The 24512-nt window shown below is 37.5% G+C and overlaps 1 protein-coding gene across 3 annotated transcripts; it reads left to right on the top strand.

Moving 5' to 3' along the window:
- The first annotated feature begins 523 nt into the window (after nucleotides 1-523).
- On the top strand, nucleotides 524-23438 carry Slc33a1 (solute carrier family 33 member 1). Of its 3 annotated transcripts, XM_046431258.2 has the most exons (7): nucleotides 533-1702; nucleotides 11302-11492; nucleotides 16509-16693; nucleotides 16933-17050; nucleotides 20520-20735; nucleotides 21612-21806; nucleotides 23144-23438. In XM_046431258.2, exons 1-6 carry the CDS (start codon nucleotides 928-930, stop codon nucleotides 21777-21779), a joined length of 1653 nt encoding a protein of 550 aa, XP_046287214.1. In that variant the 5' UTR covers nucleotides 533-927; the 3' UTR covers nucleotides 21780-21806; nucleotides 23144-23438. The 3 variants fall into 3 exon arrangements, with proteins under 3 accessions (XP_046287215.1, XP_046287214.1, XP_046287213.1); XM_046431257.2 differs by having other exon boundaries at nucleotides 21612-23438; XM_046431259.2 differs by lacking the exons at nucleotides 11302-11492; nucleotides 16933-17050 and having other exon boundaries at nucleotides 524-1702; nucleotides 21612-23438.
- The last annotated feature ends 1074 nt before the right edge of the window (nucleotides 23439-24512 follow it).

Genomic DNA, 24512 nt, shown 5'->3' with positions numbered 1-24512 from the left:
ATATTCCTTCCACCGCGCCCGCAGCTGCAGGCAAGCCTGGCGTTTTCGGCAGTTGCGGTCACTCCATAAAGGCCACTCGGCCAGGCCTTTTCCCACTGCTCTGAGGCACGGAGCGTCCTGGCGTCCTGACTTGTACCCTCGGGTCCTCTCCCCCTACTGGCCCACACAGCAGTAGACCCCACAGCGCGAAGCCCCACAGCGCGAAGCCCCACAGCGAACTTAACTACACCCACGGAGCCTTAAATGCTGCCAAGAGTACCGCCCCGCGGCCATCGCTGGCCATCGCTGCCCCTGCCCGGCGTGCCCGTCACGTGGCGGCGCAACCCAATGAGCGAGGCCCACGCAGTCCAGACAGCCGCATGCGCTCACAGAGCCGCCGCGGTACGCCGGCGTTAGTGCCCCTCGAAGGTCCGGACCGTAGGGAATAAGGGTTCCCACGGAGCATTGTTTCCTAGCTAGGTCGCGGGAGCGTGTCCTGATTGGCTAGTTCTGGAGGCGGGGAGGGGACCTATTTGAGAGAGGAACCGCTTCCTGAAGCTTGAGGCAGGAAGTTATCTGTTCTTCGGAGTCCTGTGGAGAAAGTCTTCTCTGCCGCGCTGGTGGCGGCTAGGGCTGGAAGTGGCGGGGTGCCGACCGTCTGTCCACACGGCACCACGGCCGCCTCCTCCAGCCCCGAGCCCGGCGCGGCCGCCCCGGGGGCTCCTCCGGGATCCCTGAAGCGGCTCCGAGGGGCGCGTCCCCAGGCGTCGGTGCCGGCTCGGGGACTGGCTGCGCTTTTGAGCTCTCGGGGCCGCAGTGGGAAGGACCCCCGCCTCTCCTGGAAGCCCAAGGCCCGGGTCCACAGCGCCCGCCTTGGACCTGGGACCCGACGGAGCCAACACGCTCAGCCCGGGCCCGCCGCAGGCGGGGCTCTGCCTCGTCTCTGACATGTCGCCCACTCTCTCCCACAAGGACAACAGTCGGCAGCGGCGGCCAGGGACTTTCAACCACGTTCTGGACATGAAGATCGGCCCCCTGCCGCCAGGCAGCTGGGAGGAGAGCCACCCGGCCTCAGCGGGCGGGGAGGGGGACCGGGAGGCCCTCCTGAGGGACCCCAACCCCGTGGACTTCCCCAAAGCCCCGCGCGGCTGCCGGGCCGAGCTCAGCAGCATTCTGCTGCTGCTGTTCCTCTACGTGCTCCAGGGCATTCCGCTGGGCCTGGCGGGCAGCATCCCGCTCATCCTGCAGAGCAAAAACGTCAGCTACACGGACCAGGCCTTCTTCAGCTTCGTCTTTTGGCCCTTCAGTCTCAAGTTGCTCTGGGCCCCGTTGGTGGACGCGGTCTACTTTAAGAACTTCGGTCGGCGCAAATCCTGGCTGGTCCCTACACAGTATATATTAGGACTCTTCATGATCTACTTGTCCACCCAGGTGGACCGTTTGCTCGGGAACACGGACGGTAGGACCCCCGACGTGGTCACTCTCACCGTGACGTTCTTTTTGTTTGAATTCTTGGCCGCCACTCAGGACATTGCGGTGGATGGCTGGGCATTAACTATGTTATCCCGAGAAAACGTGGGCTATGCTTCCACCTGCAATTCCGTGGGCCAAACCGCTGGCTACTTTTTGGGCAATGTTTTGTTTTTGGCCCTTGAATCAGCCGACTTTTGTAACAAATATTTGCGGTTTCAGCCTCAACCAAGGGGAATTGTTACTCTTTCAGGTAGTGTATTTAAACCATTTCGCTGCTAAGTTTATCTTAGGTGTCTGGGTCCCTCGGACAGTGTGTTTGACGTCGCAGGGAAGCTCATTATTTAATTTGCTGGAAATCTTCGCGGTAAATTACTCGAGGTGTGTTTTCTGTCCGGTTAAAGCGGGCTTTGAAAGTACAATAAAGCCGAACGACTGCTGTACAGCAGTGGTAGTTGATCAGTACCCTACAGTGAATAGGGAGAAGCGACCCAGAAAATAACAAAACTCTCAGTTTAGGGACCCACGGGCACTTGCTTGAGTCACAGATGCACATTTTTTTTTTTTTTTAAAAGGCTAGCTTGTGGGCTCACATTTTTACCTTTGGGTTTTGTGGGATTGAGATTTCCAGCTCCATTCAGATCCATTCCCACCCCAGTCTTGTGCCGGTTGTCCTCATCTAGCCTTCTGGTGAATGGAGCAGGGTTGTTAATTCATTCACACATCATTGCGTCGCTCATGTGACGGGATTCAAAGGGCCTTCTGTGACTAAGACACAGTCCCTGTGCCAAGGAATGGAGAGATGGTCCATTTTGGGGAGCCTAGAGTTGCCAGCCATTGACTGCCTGCTGGAGTTGGTCATTGCATTGCAGATAGCAGTTATTTTGTTCTTTGCTGGATTTTTGTTTAGACTTACTTAATCTTTTGAATAGCTGTTTTAGTAACTATGGAATTTGAACTTTTTTCTCCAGTAGATTCTAAAAATAGTTTACTTTTTGATTTAACTTACCTGTAGGGGGCTTCTATTTTGGGGTTTAAACATTTTAGTTTTATTCTCCTTCAATTTTTTTTCAGTGGATTTTTTTGGTGGGGGGCAGGGGACAGGGTTTACACGTGTTAGGCAAGTGCTGTACCACTGAGCTAAGTCCCTTGCTGTAACCAATCATTTTGAGGAACTTAACAAGAAAAAATCATGAAACAAATGAAATTGTTTAGATAATTAAAGAAGAGTTAAACATACAGGCACTGTTTAGAAAATCTATTAAAAGGAGGCATAATTTTTTAAAATTTTGAATATGTTCTGTGTTTACAAAGTAGTACTTGGAAAAAGTAAATTTAGAACAGAAAAGCTAAGATGAGAGTAGAACCCTTTAGACACAAAGCCTTATTAGGCTGAGATTGGCTTTTTTTTGTACCTTCAGGGATCCAGGATAATCCTGAACTCAAGAAATAGGCTTTCTGGTTAAAATACCCCGTGGAGTCGCTGCTCACCTCATTCATACAATCAAAGAGCTCCCTGGACACTGAACCTCTAAAGGGAAACAGTCTCTCCTGGAGCAGAAGCATTGGGGTTTGCTCGGGAGCATAGTATAGTTGAGCAAGGGACTGGGCCAGGCCCCAGCAGCACTGCTACTTGGGAGGAACCACTTCACTTTTGTATTAGTTATTAAAAATACAATTCAGATTCTTTGGTCAGGTTCCCCCAAATTCTTCTGAGGTGTCCATGTTCAACTGCTTGAGCTTTGTTTTGGCAACCCCCTACCCGAAGTTGCTTATAGGCTGTTCTTCACCTTGTTTCCAAGGCTGCAGAGCAGAAAGTAGACTCTATTTTGAGGAGGTGGAGTTAAGTATACATTTATTTTTTACTGTGACTTGTTCAGGACCACATTTTACAGAATGCCTTCTTTCCTTTATTGTTTCTGGAAAGGAAAGTTCTATTAAAATTGTTTTGTTTGAACATAGAATAGTTTTTTTAAATTATGGTTTATTTTGAAAATTTTTGAGTTTAATTCAAATATGCCAATACCTTCCAAAATAAGGTAATATTCAGAGACAATTGTTCTGATCAGATGGCTTAGAGAAATTTCTGGAATATTCACATTCAAAGATTCCTTATTAATGAATGTCTGACTTAAATCTAACCAAAAACTGCAACATTATTCTTTGTACATTTTAATTATATAGTGTTAACAAGCTTAGTTGCAAATAAATTACTTAAGCTATTTGTTTAAAAAAAAAAAAAAAAAAGAAAGAAATAGGCTTTCTGGTTTTCAAGAATCCTTAGAGGCAAAGAGAGACCTTTCAAGCTGCAAGAAATGATGAAAGTAATCCAGAAGAACATAAAGTTTTATTACTTGAAAAGTTCATATATTTCATTCATATATATGGAAACCGAAGTCAACTGATTAGAGATAGACATGTACTGGTAGTTTGTTTTCTGAGTCCTTATCTGGTGCTTTTCCTATAGTTGGTAGGATAGCATTAGGAAAAACCTTGAAACCTAAACATAATCATTTGCTGACTGGACTTTCCTACCAGAGAAAAGCAGCACTGTAATTCCTGATGTCTAAACACTGTAAGTCCTGATGTCTAAACAACCTGCTGTGGAGTGCCTTATTCCAGAAATGGCAGATTGAAGTTTTTGTGTTAATTTTTTTAACTGTCTAGGCCATTTACTCAGCACTAAATGCCAGTTTGGTGCTATCCAGGTGGTAGGTGTTATGATTTAATAAAACCCGGGAATTTTCTGTTCCCAAGGAACTCAGTTTATAGTGAAGATTTGTGAACCAAAATGATGAAGTGGGTAAATGGATAATGTAAATGAGTCAACTGAGTTGGTGCGAGAGTTTATGAATTGGAGGGGACAATGATGACATGAAAACCCATGCCCCTATAAAGGTAAGAGTTTCAATTCCAATAAATTGTTTTCTTGTGGCAGTAGGATCCCAGGATTACTAGATCTTATATATATTCAAGAAAAGCTGGAAATTCCCTTTATGTAACTAGGCCTTCTTTTTAGAATTGAGGCAGGACTAATTGGCCCATTACTAAATAGACCAGTTATATATACGGAAGTACATCATTTAGCATCCGCATCTAAGGTTAAAACATTACCTTATGTTCTCATAAAGGCAAAAGTATACAAATGGAGAACAGATCTGTAGTTTTTAGCTTAGGGTTGTGGGTGGGGAGAAGTTAGGTAAGTATTAATGGATAGCATGAGGGAGTTTGGGAGGTGATGAAATTGTATCTCCCCCAACCCCCCATACTGGGGAATGAACCTAGGGGTACTGTACACTGAGCTACATCCCAGCCTTGTTTTTTTTATTTTTTGTTTTTGGTATTTTGAGACGGGGGCGGGGGGAGTGTCTGTAAATTGTCCAGGCTGAACTCCTACTTGTGATTCTCCTACCTCAGCCTCCGAAGTAGCTAGATTATGGTTGTGCACCACTATACCTGGCCTCTTCTGTATCTTGATTATGGTGGTAGTGATTTGAAATCTCTGCATGTGTTAAAACTCACACAGCTAAACACCTAAAAGTTCAATCTTTAAGTTATTTATTTATTTATTTGGGACCGGGAATTGAACTCATGGGCACTGGACCACTGAACCACATCCCCAGCCCTGTTTTGTATTTTATTTAGAGGCAGGGTGTCACTGAGTTTCTTAGTGCTGAGGCTGGCTTTGAACTCATGACCCACCTGCTTCAGCCTTCCAAGCCACTAGTATTACATGCATGCACCACTGCGCCTGGCAAAAGTTCAACTTTAATGTATAACAGTTTAAAAGTAACATTTATTTTTTAAAACATTTAGAAAACAATTCATTATCTTAAAAGCTAATGTCATTCAAAGTATGATGATATAAAACCCTTGTGTTTAGCTCCCTTTTTGTCTTCAATGGAACAAGGTAATCAATCTGGTGGATCTTTTTGAACTTATTTTCAAATCTTGGGGCCCAAGTGGTAAAGTGAGATAAATGGAGGAGTGCTGGGGTTAGACTCAGGGGAAATTAGATATTAGAAACCAAAAACCCACACCCCAGAAGGAAAGTCTTAAAACTTTTTTTGTTTAAATACAAAGAAAAGAAGAAATGATATTGTGTGTTTTCTTGATCAAGTAAAGAACTAGAAAATGCTTTTGTGTGGTTAGTTCATTTACAAAATACACTGTAAATTTAAAAATTATTTGTCTTATATCAGTTTGAATTTCACTTCTAATGTTGAGAATTATTTAGAGGCAAATTGTATTAGCCTTTACTATGTAACTTTATCAGTGTAAGAATCACAGTGACTAATTATAAGCAGTATCCTGCTTTCATGTTTAATGTACTAAAAAACTATAATCTGAGAAGGCAAAGTAGACTTACCTAATACAAAGAGCTGTTCTGTTTCTAGAGAATTAAAAATGTAAAATATAAAATCCCTAATTTTACCATTCTTTAGACACAATTGTGAATAAATCTTGCATTTTATACTTGTTCTTTAATTTCATTCTTTTCCTTCTTTGGGAATACTGTCTCTACTGGCTAAAATTCAGTGGTCATTCATTAAACTGTAGAATAGGTGATTGCAACATGCCTAGAGGTTTCTAACTTTTTTGTTTGAATTCTAGCACAATCTTAGAACTTTCACCTATATAAACTTTCCACATATTTTTTAAAACTTATATTCAAATAATTATAGATTCACCAGAAATTGTAAAGAAGTTTTTTAGAAAATCTCATGCACCCTTCTTGCTGCTTCTTGTCAACATTTTACACACCTATAGTATAACATCAAAACCAATAAATTGATGTGGATACAATCTGTAGACCTGGTTCAGATTTCACAAGTTAAGTATGTACACACTAGTGGGGTGTATGTGTGTGTGTGTGTGTGTGTGTGTTTAAGTGTGTAGTTTTGAGCAATTTCATCCCATGTCCAGACTTGTATACTAACATTATAATCAAGGTTACTCAGCTGTGATGGTTCCTTATAGGATTCCTTTATGTTGCCTCTGTAACTATCCATCTCTTCCTCTCCACCCATCCCTAAATCCTGGTAGCCATTAATCTGTTTTTCATCTTTATAATTGTTATTTCTTAAATGAAATCATTCAGTATCCTTTGGAAACTGACTCTCTTCATTTGGCATCATTTCTTTGAGGCTTCTCGAAGTTGTATGTATTAATGGTTTCTTTTTATTTCTGAAAAGTATTTTATTTACTTTTTTTTTTTTTTAACAGTACTTGAAGTTGAACTCAGTAGTGTTTTACCTCTGAAAAACATCCCTAGCCTTTGTCTCTTTAACTTTTTTGAGGCAAAGTCTCATTAAATTGTCCAAGCTGTCCTTGAACTCATGATCCTCCTACCTTAGCCTCCCATGTAGCTGGGGTTACAGGCATGCACAACCATGTCCTGCAGAAGTATTTGTTAGACATGCCACAGTTTTTTTTAGTAACACATTTATTGAAGGAGTTCAGTTCATTTAGTAACAGATCTGTTGAAGGAGTTCTTTCTAGTTTTTGACTCTACTCTCTGAAAATAAGTCTTCCTTTCCCTGGGAAAAATGTCTAAGATAACAGGTGCTGGGTTGTATGGAAAGTCCATTTTTAGTTTTGAAAGGCCTTGTTTTCATAGTAACCGTGCCATTAAATCTTCCTGCCAGCAATGAATGAGTGATCCAGTTTCTTTCCATCCTTGCCAGCATTGGTGTTCTTGTTTTTTCTTTTGTTTTAGTTGGTCTGATAGTTACATAGTCTGTTAATTTTATAGCACAATATAAGTTGTAATAAAATAAAATACTGGAGGGTCTGGGGTTATAGCTCAGTGGTAGAGCACTTGTTTCACACGTGTGAGGCACTGGGTTCGATCCTCAGTACCACATAAGATGAATAAATAAAGTATTGTTTCCATCTACAACTAAAAATATTAAAAAATAAAATAAAATACTGGAATAATTACATGAATACTGTCTGAAGAGGATGAAGTTGCCAAACTGCAACTGCTGATTCCAACCTTGAATCTTGATGTGATGTGAGTGCCAACAGTTTTATAAATCTGACTTCAGCTCAAAAGATTGAGGGATGTCATATTGTACAAAGGTTGTAAAAGTTGATGCAAGAACCTCCTGTCATAGCTTCAGAATAGAGATGTATGTTTTTAGTTAAATGAATTTTGTGTCTGGCCAGAACAGTGATTTACTGACATGTATTCAGTAATAAAAGCACCAGAGTTAAGGTGACTTGGAAGCATTGAGTATATTGGCCTCTTAGCCTCAGTCCTATGTGGTAGGCTGAGTTTGAGTCTAGTGGAATAACATGCCCCTTAATTGAAAGCCAGCTGCTTCAGTTGGTGCTTGACTAATGAAATAACAATCTCTTCTACCTCTGGAGGAAACCCCGACATTCTTGGAATTAATGAAATAACATGTGATTGCGTAAGTTGTACCTTCCTGCTGGATTAAGAAATATAAGAAATTGGGATGATTTCCAAATTAACCTTGTATTTACCCTTTATTTGAGATACATGCTGTCTTTTAAAAACCTAACCCCCCAAGTAAGAGGAGTACCTTGTATAAGCAAAACAGTGTGTTGTTTGTTTATTTGTTTGGCATTGGGGATCGAACCCAGGGCCTTGTGCATGCAAGGCAAGCACTCTGCCAACTGAGCTATATCTCAAGCCCCAAGCCAAACAATGTTTTGTGTGAGTTCTCTTCAGTGGCTTGGCTATTTTGAGCAATGTTTAAGGGAGAGATTTGTGGAATAAAAGAAAGGTCTATTTCTGCTAAATTTCAGGTGAGGGCCCAGGGTCAGACTATAATATTATTGCTTCAGTTTTCTCTGCTGTGAAAATGAGAGCCTTGAACTGGTGGGTATCCAGACCCTTCATGCCCTGACTGGTGGCGTAGAGCGTTACCAAAACCAAGAAAGTGAAAGGAATGCCTGACTGCTTATTTAAATCAGAAGTTATCAGGTTGCTTTCCTGCCATTGGCTTCTGAAGGACTGAAGTTGATTTCCGAATTGTTAGAGCTGCAGGGAGGGAACCTGACCTGAGCCAAGACAGGTTGTATCAGTGCTGCTTATTTTTTCTCTCTCCCAATGGTGGAAGAGTGATTCTACACCACAAAAGTCCAAAGTTCTCAATGAAAGCCTTTAAAACTTAAAGTTTTTTCAAAGTATAATGTTTTATCATAAATCTTGGAAATTTTCCTTCTCCAATATATTGTTATTGCAGTATTTCCCTATAAATTATTGAGAAAGCTACATGTGGGTTTGTAGCTCATGCCTGTAATACTGTGGAGGCTGAGGTAGGAGGATCTCAAGTTCCAGGTTAGCCCAGCAACTTAGCAAGACTCTGTTCTCAAATAATAAAAAGGGCTGGGAGTGCCTGGAATCAATCCCCAGTACTCCTACCCACACAAACAAATAGAATGAATTCTTTAGGAAGTTTGTTTATTCTACGGATTGGCATTCCCTTTGGCATACCACCATATGGAGAGGAGGAGATAGGGGGGTGCGATACAAGTAGCCAGTTTAAAGAAGTTCGGTAGCATCCATGTTCCAGACCTCATGGTTGAATTAACTAAAATGTATACCTGTTCTTTTAAGGGTATCTGGCTGGTAGAAAAGAGTCTCCTTGCTGTGGGTATATCTGAGCATCTGGTCAAGTAATGGAAACATTCTTGTTTTGAGACTAGACCTGAGTTTGAATCACACCTCTGGCACGTATGGTTCATGATCTTGTTTGTTTACAAAGTAGGAATAATATATTGTCTGTCTTGGTCAGAGGTTTTTAAAATTTAAATGAGATATCCTTGTTTTTCCCAGTGTTTATGTAATAGACACTCAGGTGCTAGTTTTTGTATGCTTTTGGTCTCTGATGAATGTTACATGCTCTTAATTTTTGCATTGGTGGGTATACTAGGTAAGATCTTATAGCTACTTTACAGGTCTTTGTTTAAAAATCATATTTATGGAACTTGAACATCATCAGCTTTGACATCTTGATCATATGTTTATATATCAATGTTTTTGCTGATAAAATGCATGTATCAAAATTAACCAAATTGTTAATATGCAGTATTTATATATTTTCAATAATGATATGTCTTTACAGTGATTGTTATATCATGCTATGGATGTTCTCTAACATCAAAGTAATATGAATAAATAATGATTTGCTGGGCATAGCGATGCAGCCACTTGGGAAGAGGATCCCAAATTTCCAGGCAGCCTGGGCAACTTAGTGAAACCCTGTCTCAAAATAAAAAGTGTTGGTGGTGTATATAGTTCAGTGGTAGAGCATTTGCCTAGCATGTGGGAGGCCCTGGATTCCATCCCCAGCACCACAAAAGGAATCAATAAATGAAAGGAGAAATACATGAATTTTAAAATAAATAATCTAGTGGTCATTATTTAAAATAAATATATTCATAAACTTCTGGGAGAGGCTAAACTGTTCATTGGCTATTGGTTTTTTTGCTCTTGTTTGTATGAGGTATGGAAAGCCCTTGAATTTGGGCTCTAAATGATCCATTGTCAGTACTCCTTTCGTGTGTACTGATATTTTTTCCTCATAGCACAAAGAAATTAAGAATAAACTTAGCTGCAAGCTTTACTGAAACCTGTTTGATCTTATTCCACACCTGTAATCCAAGCTACTTGGGAGCAGAGGCAGAAAAATCACAAGTTCAAAGCCAACCTGAGCAATTTAGCAGAACCTTGTCTCAAACTAAAAAAAGGGCTGAGGATGTGGCTTAATGGTAGAGTGCTTGCCTAGTATATGTGAGGCCCCTATATTAGTTCTTGGTACTGCCAAAAGAAAACAAAAAGAAGAGAGGAGGAGGAGGTGTTTATTTCCCCTAGAGAAATAGAACTCTTAAAGTAGTATATAACTGGAAAACATTTTTTTAAACAATTTTTATGTCAATTTTATTGAGGTACAATTAACATACAGTAAGACTTGCCAATTTTTTTTTTTTTTTGTGTGTGTGTATGTGGTACGAGGGATTGAACCCAGGACCTTGTGCATGCGAGGCAAGCACTCTACCAACTGAGCTATATCCCCAGCCCTGGAAAACATTTTTAAAGATTTATATAGAAATTACTAATTGGAATTTCTAGTCACAGTGAAAGTATTATGTATTTTTTTCAGAACTTAACAGCTTCTGAATTGCTGGGATTACAGGTGTGCTCCACTGTGCCCGGCTTATTTTGAGACTGGGTCTCTCTAAATTACCCAGGTTGGCCTTTAATTTATGATCCTTCTTTCTCTGGGATTATAAGTATATACCATCAAGCCTTAAGAAGATTTTTAAAAATTTTTAATTTATTTTTTCCCCACATTTTTTATTAGTGTATTATAGTTGTACTCAATGATGGGATTTATTGTTACATATTCATACATGCACACAATATAATAATAAACATCAAAAACATTGGACAGTTTAGAAACGAAAAATCTAATGTAAATAACCATCAGTTGCTTATTGTCTGCATTGTTGTAATGTAATAAAGAGCTGAAATGGTATGTGTAAGTATAACTGATGAATCTTCTGGGATATGAAGAACATCTCCTACCCCCAGCCCTGTCCTTGTTTTATTCAACTCAGTCAAGCTTTTTCCATGGTAAAGTCTTGCATGCCTGTTCTGGATCTGGGTATTTTAATGCAGATTTAGCAGAAGTAGGACTGTTACTTGTTGTGCCTCATGTGGGGCCTAATAGATAGGCACCTATATCACTTGATTTTTTAGAAAATTAAAAAAATTTTTTTTTAGTTGAGGAAAAGTTGTAAACAGAGTTATTTAGCATCAATGAAGTTATGTCATTTCAAAAGTTAATTACAGATTTAAAACATTCTTAATTTCAGATTTTCTTTTTTTCTGGGGAACTATATTTTTAATAACAACGACATTAGTTGCCTTTCTGAAAAAAGAAAACAAAGAAGTATCGGTAGTAAAAGAAGAAACACAAGGGATCACAGATACTTACAAGCTGCTTTTTACAATTATAAAAATGCCAGCAGTTCTGACATTTTGCCTTCTGATTCTAACTTCAAAGGTAAGAAACTGATAAAGCAAATGTACCATTCTATTATAATTACCAATATCAGGGAATAGTTTCAATAACTTTTCATATAAGTTCCTTTTCACTGCCATTATAATTTAACAACAAAAAAGAACATTTTTATTAAATGTATTTTAAATGACTTAAGGGGGTTATCAAATATAATTTCTTTTTTTTTTTCCTTTCTGTTCCTAGTATTTTTTTTTTAATTTTTTTTATTGGTTGTTCAAAACATTATAAAGCTCTTGACATATCATATTTCATACATTAGATTCAAGTTGGTTATGAACTCCCAATTTTACCCCAAATACAGATTGCAGAATCACATCGGTTACACATCCACATTTTTACATAATGCCCTATTAGTAACTGTTGTATTCTGCTACCTTTCCTATCCTCTACCATCCCCCCTCCCTCCCCTCCCATCTTCTCTCTCTACCCCATCCACTGTAATTCATATCTCTCCTTGTTTATTTTCCCATTCCCCTCACAACCTCTTATATGTAATTTTGTATAACAATGAGGGTCTCCCTCCATTACCATGCAATTTCCCTTTTCTCTCCCTTTCCATCCCACCTCATGTATCTGTTTAATGTTAATCTTTTCTTCCTGCTCTTCCTCCCTGCTCTGTTCTTAGTTGCTCTCATTATATCAAAGAAGACATTTGGCAAATATAATTTCAAAGTAAGATAAATGTTTTGGGATCTTGAAAAGATTTATGTCAGTGTGAAGAACTGCTGATTTATTTAATTAACAGCATTAATGCTGGGAGTAGAAATGAATGCCTTAAAAAAGCAATAGTTGGGCTGAGGTTGTGGCTCAGTGGTAGAGCGCTCACTTAGCACGCGTGAGTCACTGGGTTTGATTCTCAGCACCACCTAAAACTAAAAGATATTGTGTTCACCTACAACTAAAAAATATATATTTGAAAAACAGCAATAGTTCTGTACTATTATAACAAGTATACCATTAATTCTGGGGTAGTGAAATTATTAACTGAGTGTGTTTTACAAAGGTGTGGAAGTGTTTGAATATTAGAAGCCTGTTTAAAAATCCATTGGATTGTTTTTTAAAATATTGAAAAGAAATAATCATAAAATACATGAGATTACTGGTGACTTAGTCTGTTAAATGTCTCTGTTTTATAGTTCTGAAATATTTTTACGACATGTTAAAAGAAAGGTAAGTATAGTTTATTGGAGGGAGCTTTGCTACTGGAGGGATTAATATTCCTTAAATCTGGAATCTTACAGAATTTTTTTTTTCTCCCTACTGGAGAGTGAACTCAGGGGCACTCGACTACTGAGCCACATCCCCAGCCCTGTTTTGTATTTTATTTCGAGACAGGGTCTCACTGAGTTGCTTAGTGCCTTGCTCTTTGCTAAGACTGGCTTTGAACTTGCGATCTCCCTGCCTCAGCCTCTTGAACTGCTGGGATTAAAGGCATGTGCCACCATGCCTGGCAAGATTTTTATTTTATCTATGTAAACCTATCTTCATAAGCACTTTACTGCTATCTTTTGATCCCTCTAGAGGTAATATTATAGCTTCCTTGCTTTCTTCTTGTTTTTTGTTGTTCTTTTGTTGTTTTCCACCATACAGGGGATTGAACTAGGTAGGGTTTCCCACTAGGCAAGTGCTCTATTTCTGAGCTACATCCCCAACTCTTTTTTAAAAAGCTGCTGCTTCTTTTTTTTTTTTTTTTAATTTATGGTGCTGGGGATTGAACCAAGAGCCTAGAATATGCGAGGCAAGCACTCTACCAACTGAGTTATATCCCCAGCCCTAAAAGTTTGGTTTTGAGACTGGGTCTCATTAAGTTGCTGAGGCTAGCCTTGAACTTATATTTCTCCTGCCTCACAACCTGCAGAGTAGCTAGGATTACAGGGTGCACCACCATGTCTGGCTTTGCTTTATTTATTTATTTATTTTTGTTCTAATTAATTGTACATCATAGGATTCCCTTTGATACATTATATATGATGGAGTATAATTTCTCATTCTTCTGGTTACCTCGATGTATTGACTTCTTTTTAATGGACATATTGGCATTAGTAATGTGACGACTTTTTAAAAATTTGTTTAATTAGGTACACAGGATAGCAGAATGCAGTTTTATTCATTGTACACAATTGCAGCACAACTTTTCATTTCTCTGGTTGTACACAATGTAGTGTCGCACCATATGTGCAGGGTAATGATATCCATTTCATTCCACCATCTTTTCTGCCCCCATAACTCCTCCCTATCTATCCCCTTTGCCCAAAGTTCCTCTAATTTTCCCATGCCCCATTCCCTTTATGGATCAGCATCCTCTTATCAGAGAGAACATTTGGCCTTTGGTTTTTTTTGGGATTGGCTTACCTTGCTTGGTATGATATTCTCCAACTTCATCCATCTACCTGCAATGCCATAATTTTATTTTCTTTTAATGCTGAGTAATATTCCATTTTGTGTGTGTGTATGTGTGTGTGTATATATATATATACACACATACAGACACACATACATACATACATACATACATACATACCATGGTTTCTTTATCCATTCGTCTATTGAAAGGCATCTAGTTTTTTTCCCTCAGTTTAGCTATTGTGAATTGAGCTGCTATAAACATTGATGTGGCTGCATTATTATAGTATGCTGATTTTAAGTCCTTTAGGTGTAGGTGGAGGAATGGGATAGCTAGGCCAAATGGTGGTTCCATTCAAAGTTTTCTAAGGAATCTCCATACTGTTTTCCAGATTGGTTGCACCAATTTACAGTCCCACCAGGAATGTATGAATGTGCCTTTTCCCCAACATCCTCACCGACATTTATTGTTGTCTGTATTCTTGATAATTGTGACTTCCTTAACAAAAGACTCTTAAAGTGCAAGAAATAAAATCAAGAATAAATAAATGGGATGGACTCAAACTAAAAAGCTTCTTAGCAAAAGAAACAATGAGGTGAAGAGAGAACCTATATTTTGTGAGCAAATTTTTGCCACATGCACATCAGATAGAGCACTACTCTCCAGGATATATAAAGAACTGAAAAAACTTAACACCAAATAAATGGACTAAGGAGATGAAAAGATACTTCTCAGAAGAAGCTATACAATTGATCAACAAATATACAAAAAAAAAAAAATTCAACATCTCTAGTAATTAGAGAAATGCAAATCAAAACTACTCTTTAAGATTTCATCTCATGCCAGTCAAAATACTTTTATTTTAAATAGTGAGTTTTTTCTCCTCTTTAGTGATAGGGAAAGAAAGTTTAGAAAATGCTGAAAAGTTCAAACAAGATAACATTACCTAAGTAATCATTTAGAAATTAATATTTCTGTGCATATCTGTAATCCAGTGGCTCAGGAGGTTGAGGCAGGAGGATCAAAAGTTCAAAGCCAGCTTCAGCAACTCAGCAAGACCATAAGCAATTCAGCAAGACTCTGTCTATAAATAAAATACAAAAAAGCTAGGGGTGTGGCCCAGTGGTTAAGTGCCCCTGGGTTCAATCGCGGGTCCTAAATAAATATTTTTGGCATGTTTTCTTTTAGCCCTCCTTTTTTTCTTTCTCCGTATGTGTGTACACATATGTGTGTATAAATACATTTCATATATATATTTACACATATACTTTAAAAGTAGAATTGGATCATTGTAATTTTTTAATCTATTCAAAATATATTACTGTATCATTAAGTGGTTTTTGAAAGCATGCTTTTTATAGCTACAGAATGGCTGTAGTGATATCAGTTTGTCCTAATCCACTCAGTCATTTTTCTGTTATATATTCAGTTTGTTTATGTTTTTTTAATTATAAAATGCACCATTTTTGTGTTTTTTTTTTATTTGGTGTTCTGAATATTTTTTCTAATATTCTTCAATGGGCAGCTAGTAGGTCAGAGAATGTGATTACTCAACTGCTTTGCAGAAGGTTGTACTAATTTTTACTGTGCCTAGCTATGTGTAAGGAGTTGCTTTAAAACTATAGATTTATTTTTCTTGCTTTTAAGTTGTATATATAAATGGACTGTACAATGTGTAGCCTCACGTCTAATGGTAGTGTTCTTCAGCTCAACACAATAGTGCAATATGTGCAGTTTATTCATTAATATGTATTTATTTTTTATACTGGGAATTGAAGAAGGATCCTTTACCACTGAACTCTTCCCAGCCCTTTTTATCTTTTATTTTGAGTTGGGGTTGCACAAAATTACCCAGGCTGGCCTTGAACTTTCGATCATCCTGCCTCAGCCGTCCAAGTCACTGAGATTTCAGGTGTGCATCTCTACGCCTGTCTTTGTTGTTGTTGTTGTTTTTAAGAATTAATCTAACTGCATCATCCCCCCTCCAATTTTATTCACTCTCTCAATGACATTACAGTGAAACATTAGATGTCCTTAGGAGCTTTGTTGTGATCTATTAGAAATCATCAAAAATATATACATGTGGCAGCAACACCTCATTTCAACTGGACTTCTTGGAGTTAAAGTTCTTTCTTTTAAACTTAAAATATACAATTCAGTAAGTGTGAATTTTTCTTTTCTTTATTTTTTTTAAGCTTTTTTTTAAGAGAGAGAGAGGTTTATTTATTTATTTATTTTTTAGTTCTCGGCGGACACAACATCTTTGTTTGTATGTGGTGCTGAGGATCGAACCCGGGCCGCACGCATGCCAGGAGAGCGCACTACCACTTGAGCCACATCCCTAGCCCAAGTGTGAATTTTTCATACTGTTTATTGTAACAGATTGGACTTTTTTGAAGTGGAGACTTAATTATAATCAGAGCCATGTATAATTACTACAGATACTAAATTTTCTGTTGTTTTTATTAAATATTATTAGTAAAACATAGGATCAACTGTGTCTTATATAAATTGATTGTTGTGCCAGATATAATAACATACTTACTTGTAACTGTTGTGGGTCAATAATAAAATTGAGGTTTCTTAAAGAATCTGTACTTGGAAGAAAGTATTTCATGACAAATTAAAATAACTTTTTTTTTTCCCCTCCCCAGATTGGTTTTTCAGCAGCAGATGCAGTAACTGGACTGAAATTGGTAGAAGAGGGAGTACCCAAAGAACATTTAGCTCTACTGGCAGTTCCAATGGTTCCTTTACAGATAATATTGCCTCTGATTATCAGCAAATATACTGCAGGTCCACAACCACTAAATGTATTTTACAAGGCCATGCCCTACAGGTAAAAATGAAAACCTTTGTAAAGGTTAAAATGGGAGCATTCATCAGTATCACTGATATGAATTTAGCATGTGTGGGAAAAGGCTTGAAAAGCATCTTTCATGTCAGTGTCATGTATATGCACTTTCATCTCTTCAACGGGTTTCAGGTACAGCCGTCTTCCATATGATAGGCACGTGGATTTCTGTTTGTGTTTTTTAATCTTAAATGGAAGTCAACTCAATGCTCCTTTTTTTGTAGATTGCTGCTTGGATTGGAGTATGCGCTCCTGGTGTGGTGGACTCCTAAAGTAGAGCACCAGGGAGGATTCCCTCTGTATTACTACTTCATAGTGCTGCTGAGTTACGCCTTACACCAGGTGAGCTTTCTGTGGTTTTCCCAGGAGGTGAGCTGTTCTGTGCCAAATAAAGAAGGTATTTTTCTTTAGCTGCCTTAAAATATAATATATGTTATTATTTCAGCATGGGTCTCACACTAAAAAAATTAGTTGATTGTGAATTTTAAAACTTAAAAGTTTTTTTTTGCTGGGGATATAGCTCAGTTGGTAGAGTGCTTGCCTTGCATGCACAAGGCCCTGGGTTCAACTCCCAGCACCATAAATAAAACAAAACAAAACAACATAACTGATAGCTTTTGATGTAATGAGAGTTCTGTTCATGATAAGGAGCTTCTTATTTATTCATTGATTCATTCATTTATCTTTTAAGAAAGATGTTGTTTGACTTTATATTTTATTAGAGAGTTTCCTAGAGTGTAGTCAAAGAAATTCAGATAACCAGATACTTTAATGGGGAAAAAGGCACAGGGCCAGATAAATTTGAGAAATGATGTATGACATTTTGGATCTGATTCCAAAGCCAGTTAATTTTACTCTTTCTAAGTATTCCTGTCTGTCCCTAGATTTGGGTTCTTTCTTTCTTCAATTTATAATATCTTTTCTTTCTGAAAGTATTGAAAACTAATGATGGTCACTGGATTAAAGGCACTAGGCTATGGTTTAGATTCTGTATTGAAAGTTACTGCTGGGGCTGGGGATGTGGCTCAAGTGGTAGCGCGCTCGCCTGGCATGCGTGCAGGCCAGGGTTCGATCCTCAGCACCACATACAAACAAAGATGTTGTGTCCGCCGAGAACTAAAAAATAAATATTAAATTTCTCTCTCTCTCTCTCTCTCTCCCTCTCTTTAAAAAAAAAAAAAAAAGAAAGAAAGTTACTGTTTACTCTGTGATTTTGGAAGCTGCATGTTGAGCTTGGTTTTCTTGCTTACTTGTGTTTGTAATCCCTAAAAGAAGCTATCTCCTCTTTGCTCTAGCCTTGCCTAAGCTTCTGTTGCAGAATGAAGTATTTTGTTCTGAATGCAAGTGATTCAAGTAAATGGCAGAGCCCCAGCAGTAACTTTGGAACTCAACACAGTTATTGCTAATATATATTTCAAAAGTTGTTGTTTATTTTTCAAGGAACCTTGTCTAAACCCTTTCAAAGTTAAATTTACTAAGTTCTTAATGTAGTTTTTAACAAACACCTAAAAATATGGCTACCAATTAAGCTCAGTAGTGTTGCTTTTTGCACACAGTTAAATCATTTAGGAGAATTCCAGTAGTGGATCGTGTTAGATAGTTTGCTAAATCATTGAGGTCTGGCTAGACTTTTTTTGTGTGTGTGTGTGTGTGTTTGCCCATACTTAGTTAATGCTAGGCACATATGTATTTTAAAAGAAGTGGCTTATTTGTTTTGTGGTGCTGGGGATTGAACCCAGGGCCTTGTGCATGCAAGGCAAGCACTCTACCAACTGAATTATATCCCCAGCCCAAAAGAAGTGTTTTAGCCTGGGTGTGGTGGTACACACCTGTAATCCCAGTGATGTGTGAGACTGACGTAGGAGGATCACAATTTGAGGCCAGCCTCAGAACTTAATGAGACCCTGTTTCAAAAAATAAAACAGAGCTGGAGATACAGCTCATTGGCAAAGGACGCCTGTGTTTAATTCCTAGTACCTCCTATCTCCAAAAAGAAGTGTTTTAACTCAGTCAGTGCTTCACTGTGCAGATAAAGAAAACCTATGTTGTTACCATCCCAAAATTATTTGTTTGACTTTAGATTTCATTAGAGACTTTCCCCAAATGTAGTCAAAGTAATTCGGATAACCAGATGCTTTTTGGGAAAAAAGGTACAAGACCAAGTAAGTTCAAGAAATGATGCATACCAATTCTGTAGTAAATAGTGCTTTACTCATCCTTCAACAAATATTAAGTGATCACTGATTCCATGCCAGGAACAATTCTTTTTTTTTTTTTTTTTCCTGGTACTAGGGATTGAACTCAGGGGCACCTGACCACTGAGTCACATCCCCATCCCTATTTTGTATTTTATTTAGAGATAGGGTCCCACAGAGTTGCTTAGTGCCTCGCTTTTGCTGAGGCTGGCTTTGAACTCAAGATCCTCCTGCCTCAGCCTCCCAAACTGCTGGGATTACTGGCCTGTGCCACTGCACCTGGCCCAGGAACAATTCTTAATACTGAATATAGCTAAGAAAATGATGCCAAAATCTTGCCCTTAAGGAAGTTATGTCCTAATGACAATCAGAAAGCCTGCAGTGAAAGGAACCTTTTAAATGTCGTATAACTTGCTGGGTATGGCAGCACTTTCCTGTAATTCAAGTGACAGAGGCAGAGGTAGGAAGAGCCTAAGTTTGAGACCAGCTTTAGCAACCATCTTAAAAAAGAAAAAGGGCTAGGGATGTAGCTTAATGGCAAAGCACACTGGGGTTAATCCCCAGTACAGATGAATGAATGAATGAATGAATGAATGAATAATGTAATGAGTCTCAGTGTTTCAAGGAATATTCTTAGAAACAATGTTTCCATCTTCCTAAATAGAGGGTTTATTTAAGCCTTTTAAGTTCTGTTTGCTTTTAGGAAGGTTTTCCTCTTTAGTTTTTTTTTTAAATATATTTTTTATATATAGTTGTAGATGGACACAATACCTTTAATTTAATTTAATTTTTTTAATGTGATGCTGAGGATCGAACCCAAGGTCTCGCACTTGCTAGGCAAATGCTCTACCACTAAGCTATAACCTCAGCCCTCTCTTTAGTTTTTTATACAAATTTTGAAATGCTATTTTCCTTCTGTGTGTGTATAGGATAAAAAAAAAAACTGTTTCTTTGAGTGTTCACCTGTATAATACATGTATATGCATAAATACATATATGCACACGCATAACAAAATAGTATGTATTTAGGTATAGAAATGACATTTTGCTGTATGCATCCTTCAGTGCACCCATCACTTTCTGTGTTGTGCTTCCTGGACTGCTCATGGTGGAGTTAATCTCTCATGTTTGTACCCTAGTGGTACCACGTGTGCACTTCTGTGTACAACACTGCACCTTACCACAGCTGTTGATTCTGTTTTCCCATCTGTCATACATTCTTCAGGCATAAAAGGACTGTTTCTTACTTGTATTGCCATAGTCTTAAAGCCTGGCTTATAGTATGTGCTCAATAAATGTTTGTTGAATTGAGTTCAGTAAAGATAATGAAAATTAGTTTTCAGGATCATGAGTTTGATGGTGTTTGGTTTGGTTTTGGTTTGGGGATGTGTGTCCGGCACTAGGGATGGGACTCAGGGCCTTACACATGCTAGCTAAGCAATCTACCACTGAGTTATATTTCTAGCCTGATTTTGATGTCCTTAATTTGGATCATAGCTTTATAAGTAAAATTATAGGAAATATGGGTGCTGTGTAGAGGTAGAGCATGTGCTTAGCATGTTGGAGGCTCTGGGCTCAATCCCCAACATACTGAAAAGTTTTACATTTTTCCCTAGATTACATTGTACAGCATGTATGTTTCTATAATGGCTTTCAATGCAAAGGTTAGTGATCCACTTATTGGAGGAACATACATGACCCTTTTAAACACTGTGTCCAATTTGGGAGGAAATTGGCCCTCTACAGTTGCTCTTTGGTTGGTGGATCCCCTCACAGTGAAAGAGTGTGTAGGAGCATCAAATCAGAATTGTCGAACACCTGATGCTGTTGAGGTAAGTATGTTTTGATTTTTAGATAATATTAAACTAATATTAAGACATAACTTTCTCATTTTCCTCTAGAAGTACTGTGTACTACATCTTTTTTTAAAAATCACATTTGCATGTAGTTTCTAGAAAATGAAATGGAGGCTGAGGCAGGAGGATCCCAGATTTAAAGCCAATCTCAGCAACACAGTGAGGCCCTAAGCAACTTAGCAAGACCCCATCTCAAAATAAAAATGGGCTGGGGATGTGGCTCAGTGGTTAAGTGCCCTGGGTTCAATCCTTGGTACCAAAAAAAAAAAAAAAAAGGAAATTTGCATATAGTTCATCTGTCACAACTTATGTAACAATTTCTGACAGCCAGACTACATCACTTTAAAGATGCTTCTCAGCAAAGAAGGGACAATCTCTCTCCCTCTCCCCACCATGAGGGTAATGATCCTATACAGTGTTGAGTAAATGCATAAGTAATAGCTAAGTTTTATTATAATAAGAAAGGGAAAAATTCACTGGCTATTCATATAACAATTGTAGCTAAAACTGAATGGTGAGTGGTTTGTTGATAAACTATTTCAAAGTAGCATTAGTCAACTTCTAGAGTAAGTTCATTGAAAACTTCTTCACATTTCCAGATATGAAAAGCTTCATTTTGAAAATGAGTATTGCTTACAGCAAGAACTGAAAATTGTTTTTTAATCCTGTTACATTAGCATATTAGCATAATTAGCATATTAACATTTTGTCATTTGAATTGAATGAAATATTGAAATATTTTATCAAAATGTATTTTGATTAATCCTTTTAATTAAAAAGTAGAAACTTTAATTACTGGCTTCCTTCCATTTTGAAATTGTGGAATACTCATGATTATTTCTTTTTTAACAGCTTTGCAAAAAACTTGGCGGCTCATGTGTTACAACACTGGATGGTTATTATGTGGAATCCATTATTTGTGTTCTTATTGGATTTGGTTGGTGGTTCTTTCTTGGTCCAAAATTTAAAAAGTTACAGGATGAAGCACCATCTTCATGGAAGTGCAAAAGAGGCAATTAATGCACACGCTATTGGACATTCTAGAAGGTAACCATAGTTTAGTTTTAATTCAGAGAGCTATGATAATCAGTGCACAGGAGTATAAAATAATATTTTAAGCAAGGAAATTGTTAATATAAAATGCCAAATGTTGAAAAGTAGTAACTTTATGTATGATCATTTTTTTTCCTTGTCTTTTCAATGTATTTAAAGTTTTCTTAAGGTCAGGAAATTGGTTCAGAAACAGCTACTCTGGCCTTTTTTATTTGATCTATGTCTTTTTAATTTACTGACCAAAGCATGTTTTAAACTGCATTGCAGTAGTCTTCGGTGGAAACCATGCAGTCAAGTATTGTTCTCAGTACCTGTCATTGAGCTGTATTTAAAACTGCAGTATAGCATATTAGATGGAAGAGAACTTGGTATTCAGGTTCTAACTACAATTAGTTTGATTTGTTGGCAGTTAAAGTCTTACTTGGAATTATAAATTGGTTAAGTTTTATGTGGAATTTGCTGAGAATATAGACTACTGAAACATTATTTAATTTAGTTTTTTTTTCTTACCATATCTACATTGTTCAAATGAATCTGTGTTAAAAATGACTATTTTAAATGTATTTCCTGCTTTTGTAAGCATTAAAGATTTATAAGATTATTCAGACTATTTTTTATAAAATGAAAGCTATGATTTTTAATTTATTGATTTCTCCTGTTCCTACCCTGATTTGGGGGAAAATATTTTGATTCCTTGTTAACTTTTACCCTAAAGATTAAATATTTTTGTTTGTCACAAGTGCTTCAAGGCACACAGACAGCTAATGAGGGGATCAAGTTTAGTCTTGTTTGTATGTTCATGGCGAAGTTTTGAAAATAAAAATTAAATATTATTGTTCCAGTAGTTTTTTTTTTTTTTTAATTACTAAGAGGGGGAAAGACAGTAAAACTTTACAATTAACTGAAATTTAAATGAGTAATATGTTTTAAAGAGACAGAGACATTTTGTGCCTTTGGCAAATAATGTGGTAGGAGAAAATTGAATGTTTCTTAAGCACTTTACTAATAAAAAATATCTCATAATTACTTTATGCCAAATCAGGTACTGTATTTTCATTTATTAAAATCTTATTTGTGCACTGTAGTTACCAGTGAAGAGTTGCTATTCCAGAAGAATTAAGCTCTAAGTACATTAGTGATTTCCAATCTATAATGTGCACCCAGTGATAAGGTTCTTTGCATATTTCGTGTTGGGTTGATACTCTAACTCTTTAGAAATTACAAAATTTCTATAAAGGTTAGGGCAAATAGATTGGGTTATAAATCTTAATACTTTTATGTTAGTAGGAAAATATATACTAACTCCTGATTTTGTTAATTTTATGACATAGGTTGAATTTTAGAAAGGGATTTTTATAAGTAATGGAGGATAAACTGGGTGGGATAAAACAGCACACGCTGAAGAAAGATGGGGCGGTGGCCTCTAGAACGCATGCATTGCCATTGGAAAGCCTGTATTGGGCATCACAGTCAGATCCTGAAGAATCACCCGGAAAAATACCCACCCTGGAGGCAAGAAGGCTACACAAAGCCATGGACTACAGACAGTACTTTGTGACATGGTTGTCCATTATTATGTATTATAATCAAAATGTTTACTTGAATAAAGAAAAATCCACTAAACTATCACATGTGAAATGTATTTTAATTTTTAATTTGTGGATTAAGAAGCTCAGATTTCTTAATATTCATATTGTTTTACATTACACTTTCATAGTTTTAAGTCTATATATCTTTAATGACTTGAAGTTTTAAAACATCTTAAGCCTTTATAAGGTGAAAGCCATTGATTGCATTTGTTCTAGAAATGAACAAAAAATTATTTTGAATAGTCTTGGGTAATTTGGGTACATGTTTGTAACGTATACCAAAAATGATTCATTAATAGTTACATAACTATTAACAACTGTGTTGTGTACATTGATCACAAATAGCATTTTAAAATAAATGATCTACCTGAATCTCATTGTAAATGAATAGTACTAGAAAATGCTACCTTATTTTTATGTTTATTTTTTGATTGGTTGATCCTGCTAATCAGATCCTGCTTTCAAATCTGGACATTACGCCCTCCAGCTGATGCATTATATGTTGACTGGCTAACTGTGGATTGAATAGATCTCTCTTTTTGTCAGTTTCTCCATATGTGCATTGCTTACAATCTGAATACAGGTGAATTTGAAAAATTCTTATAAATTAGCTAAGACTAAAACTGAAAAACTCTGTCCATTGTGAATATTTTAATTTTTGGCTTATCAGTTGCAAAAAGTTTAACACCTCAGCAGATTTCTCTAGAACTTTTTTATATTAAACTTTTGAAATCTAATCTGCAATCTAAAACTCCTATTGGATTTTATCCATTTATTGCAGGGGTTTTTACCCTAAACAGATGTCAGTGGGGCCCTGAAGCCCTTGAATTGCTTACAAATGTCTGAATGTGTAGTTTTTAATTTTCATGGATAGAACTTTTGTTAAAATCTTCAATGGGCTGCAGTCCAAAAACGTGTAATAGCGTTGGCCTTGATTGTGGGCTGCACTGTGAAGCACAATCATAAAACTGGAGTAATAGCTGTGAAGTTGCTTAAATCATCTTGAAAAGAATATTAAGAGAAGAGCTGTGATGAAAACCGGAAGGTGGCTGCATGGGTAGTGCTGAACTTGAACCTTGAAAGGCTGAGAGCAGATGAGGCACTGCCGCTG

Source organism: Marmota monax, unplaced genomic scaffold, assembly GCF_021218885.2.
Source record: "Marmota monax isolate L192 unplaced genomic scaffold, Marmota_monax_Labrador192_F-V1.1 WCK01_AAM20220418_F8-fsc00022, whole genome shotgun sequence".
Lineage (NCBI taxonomy): Eukaryota > Metazoa > Chordata > Mammalia > Rodentia > Sciuridae > Marmota > Marmota monax.
The sequence above is the reverse complement of the archived record's forward strand: the minus strand, read 5'-3'. Positions and strand labels throughout refer to the sequence as shown.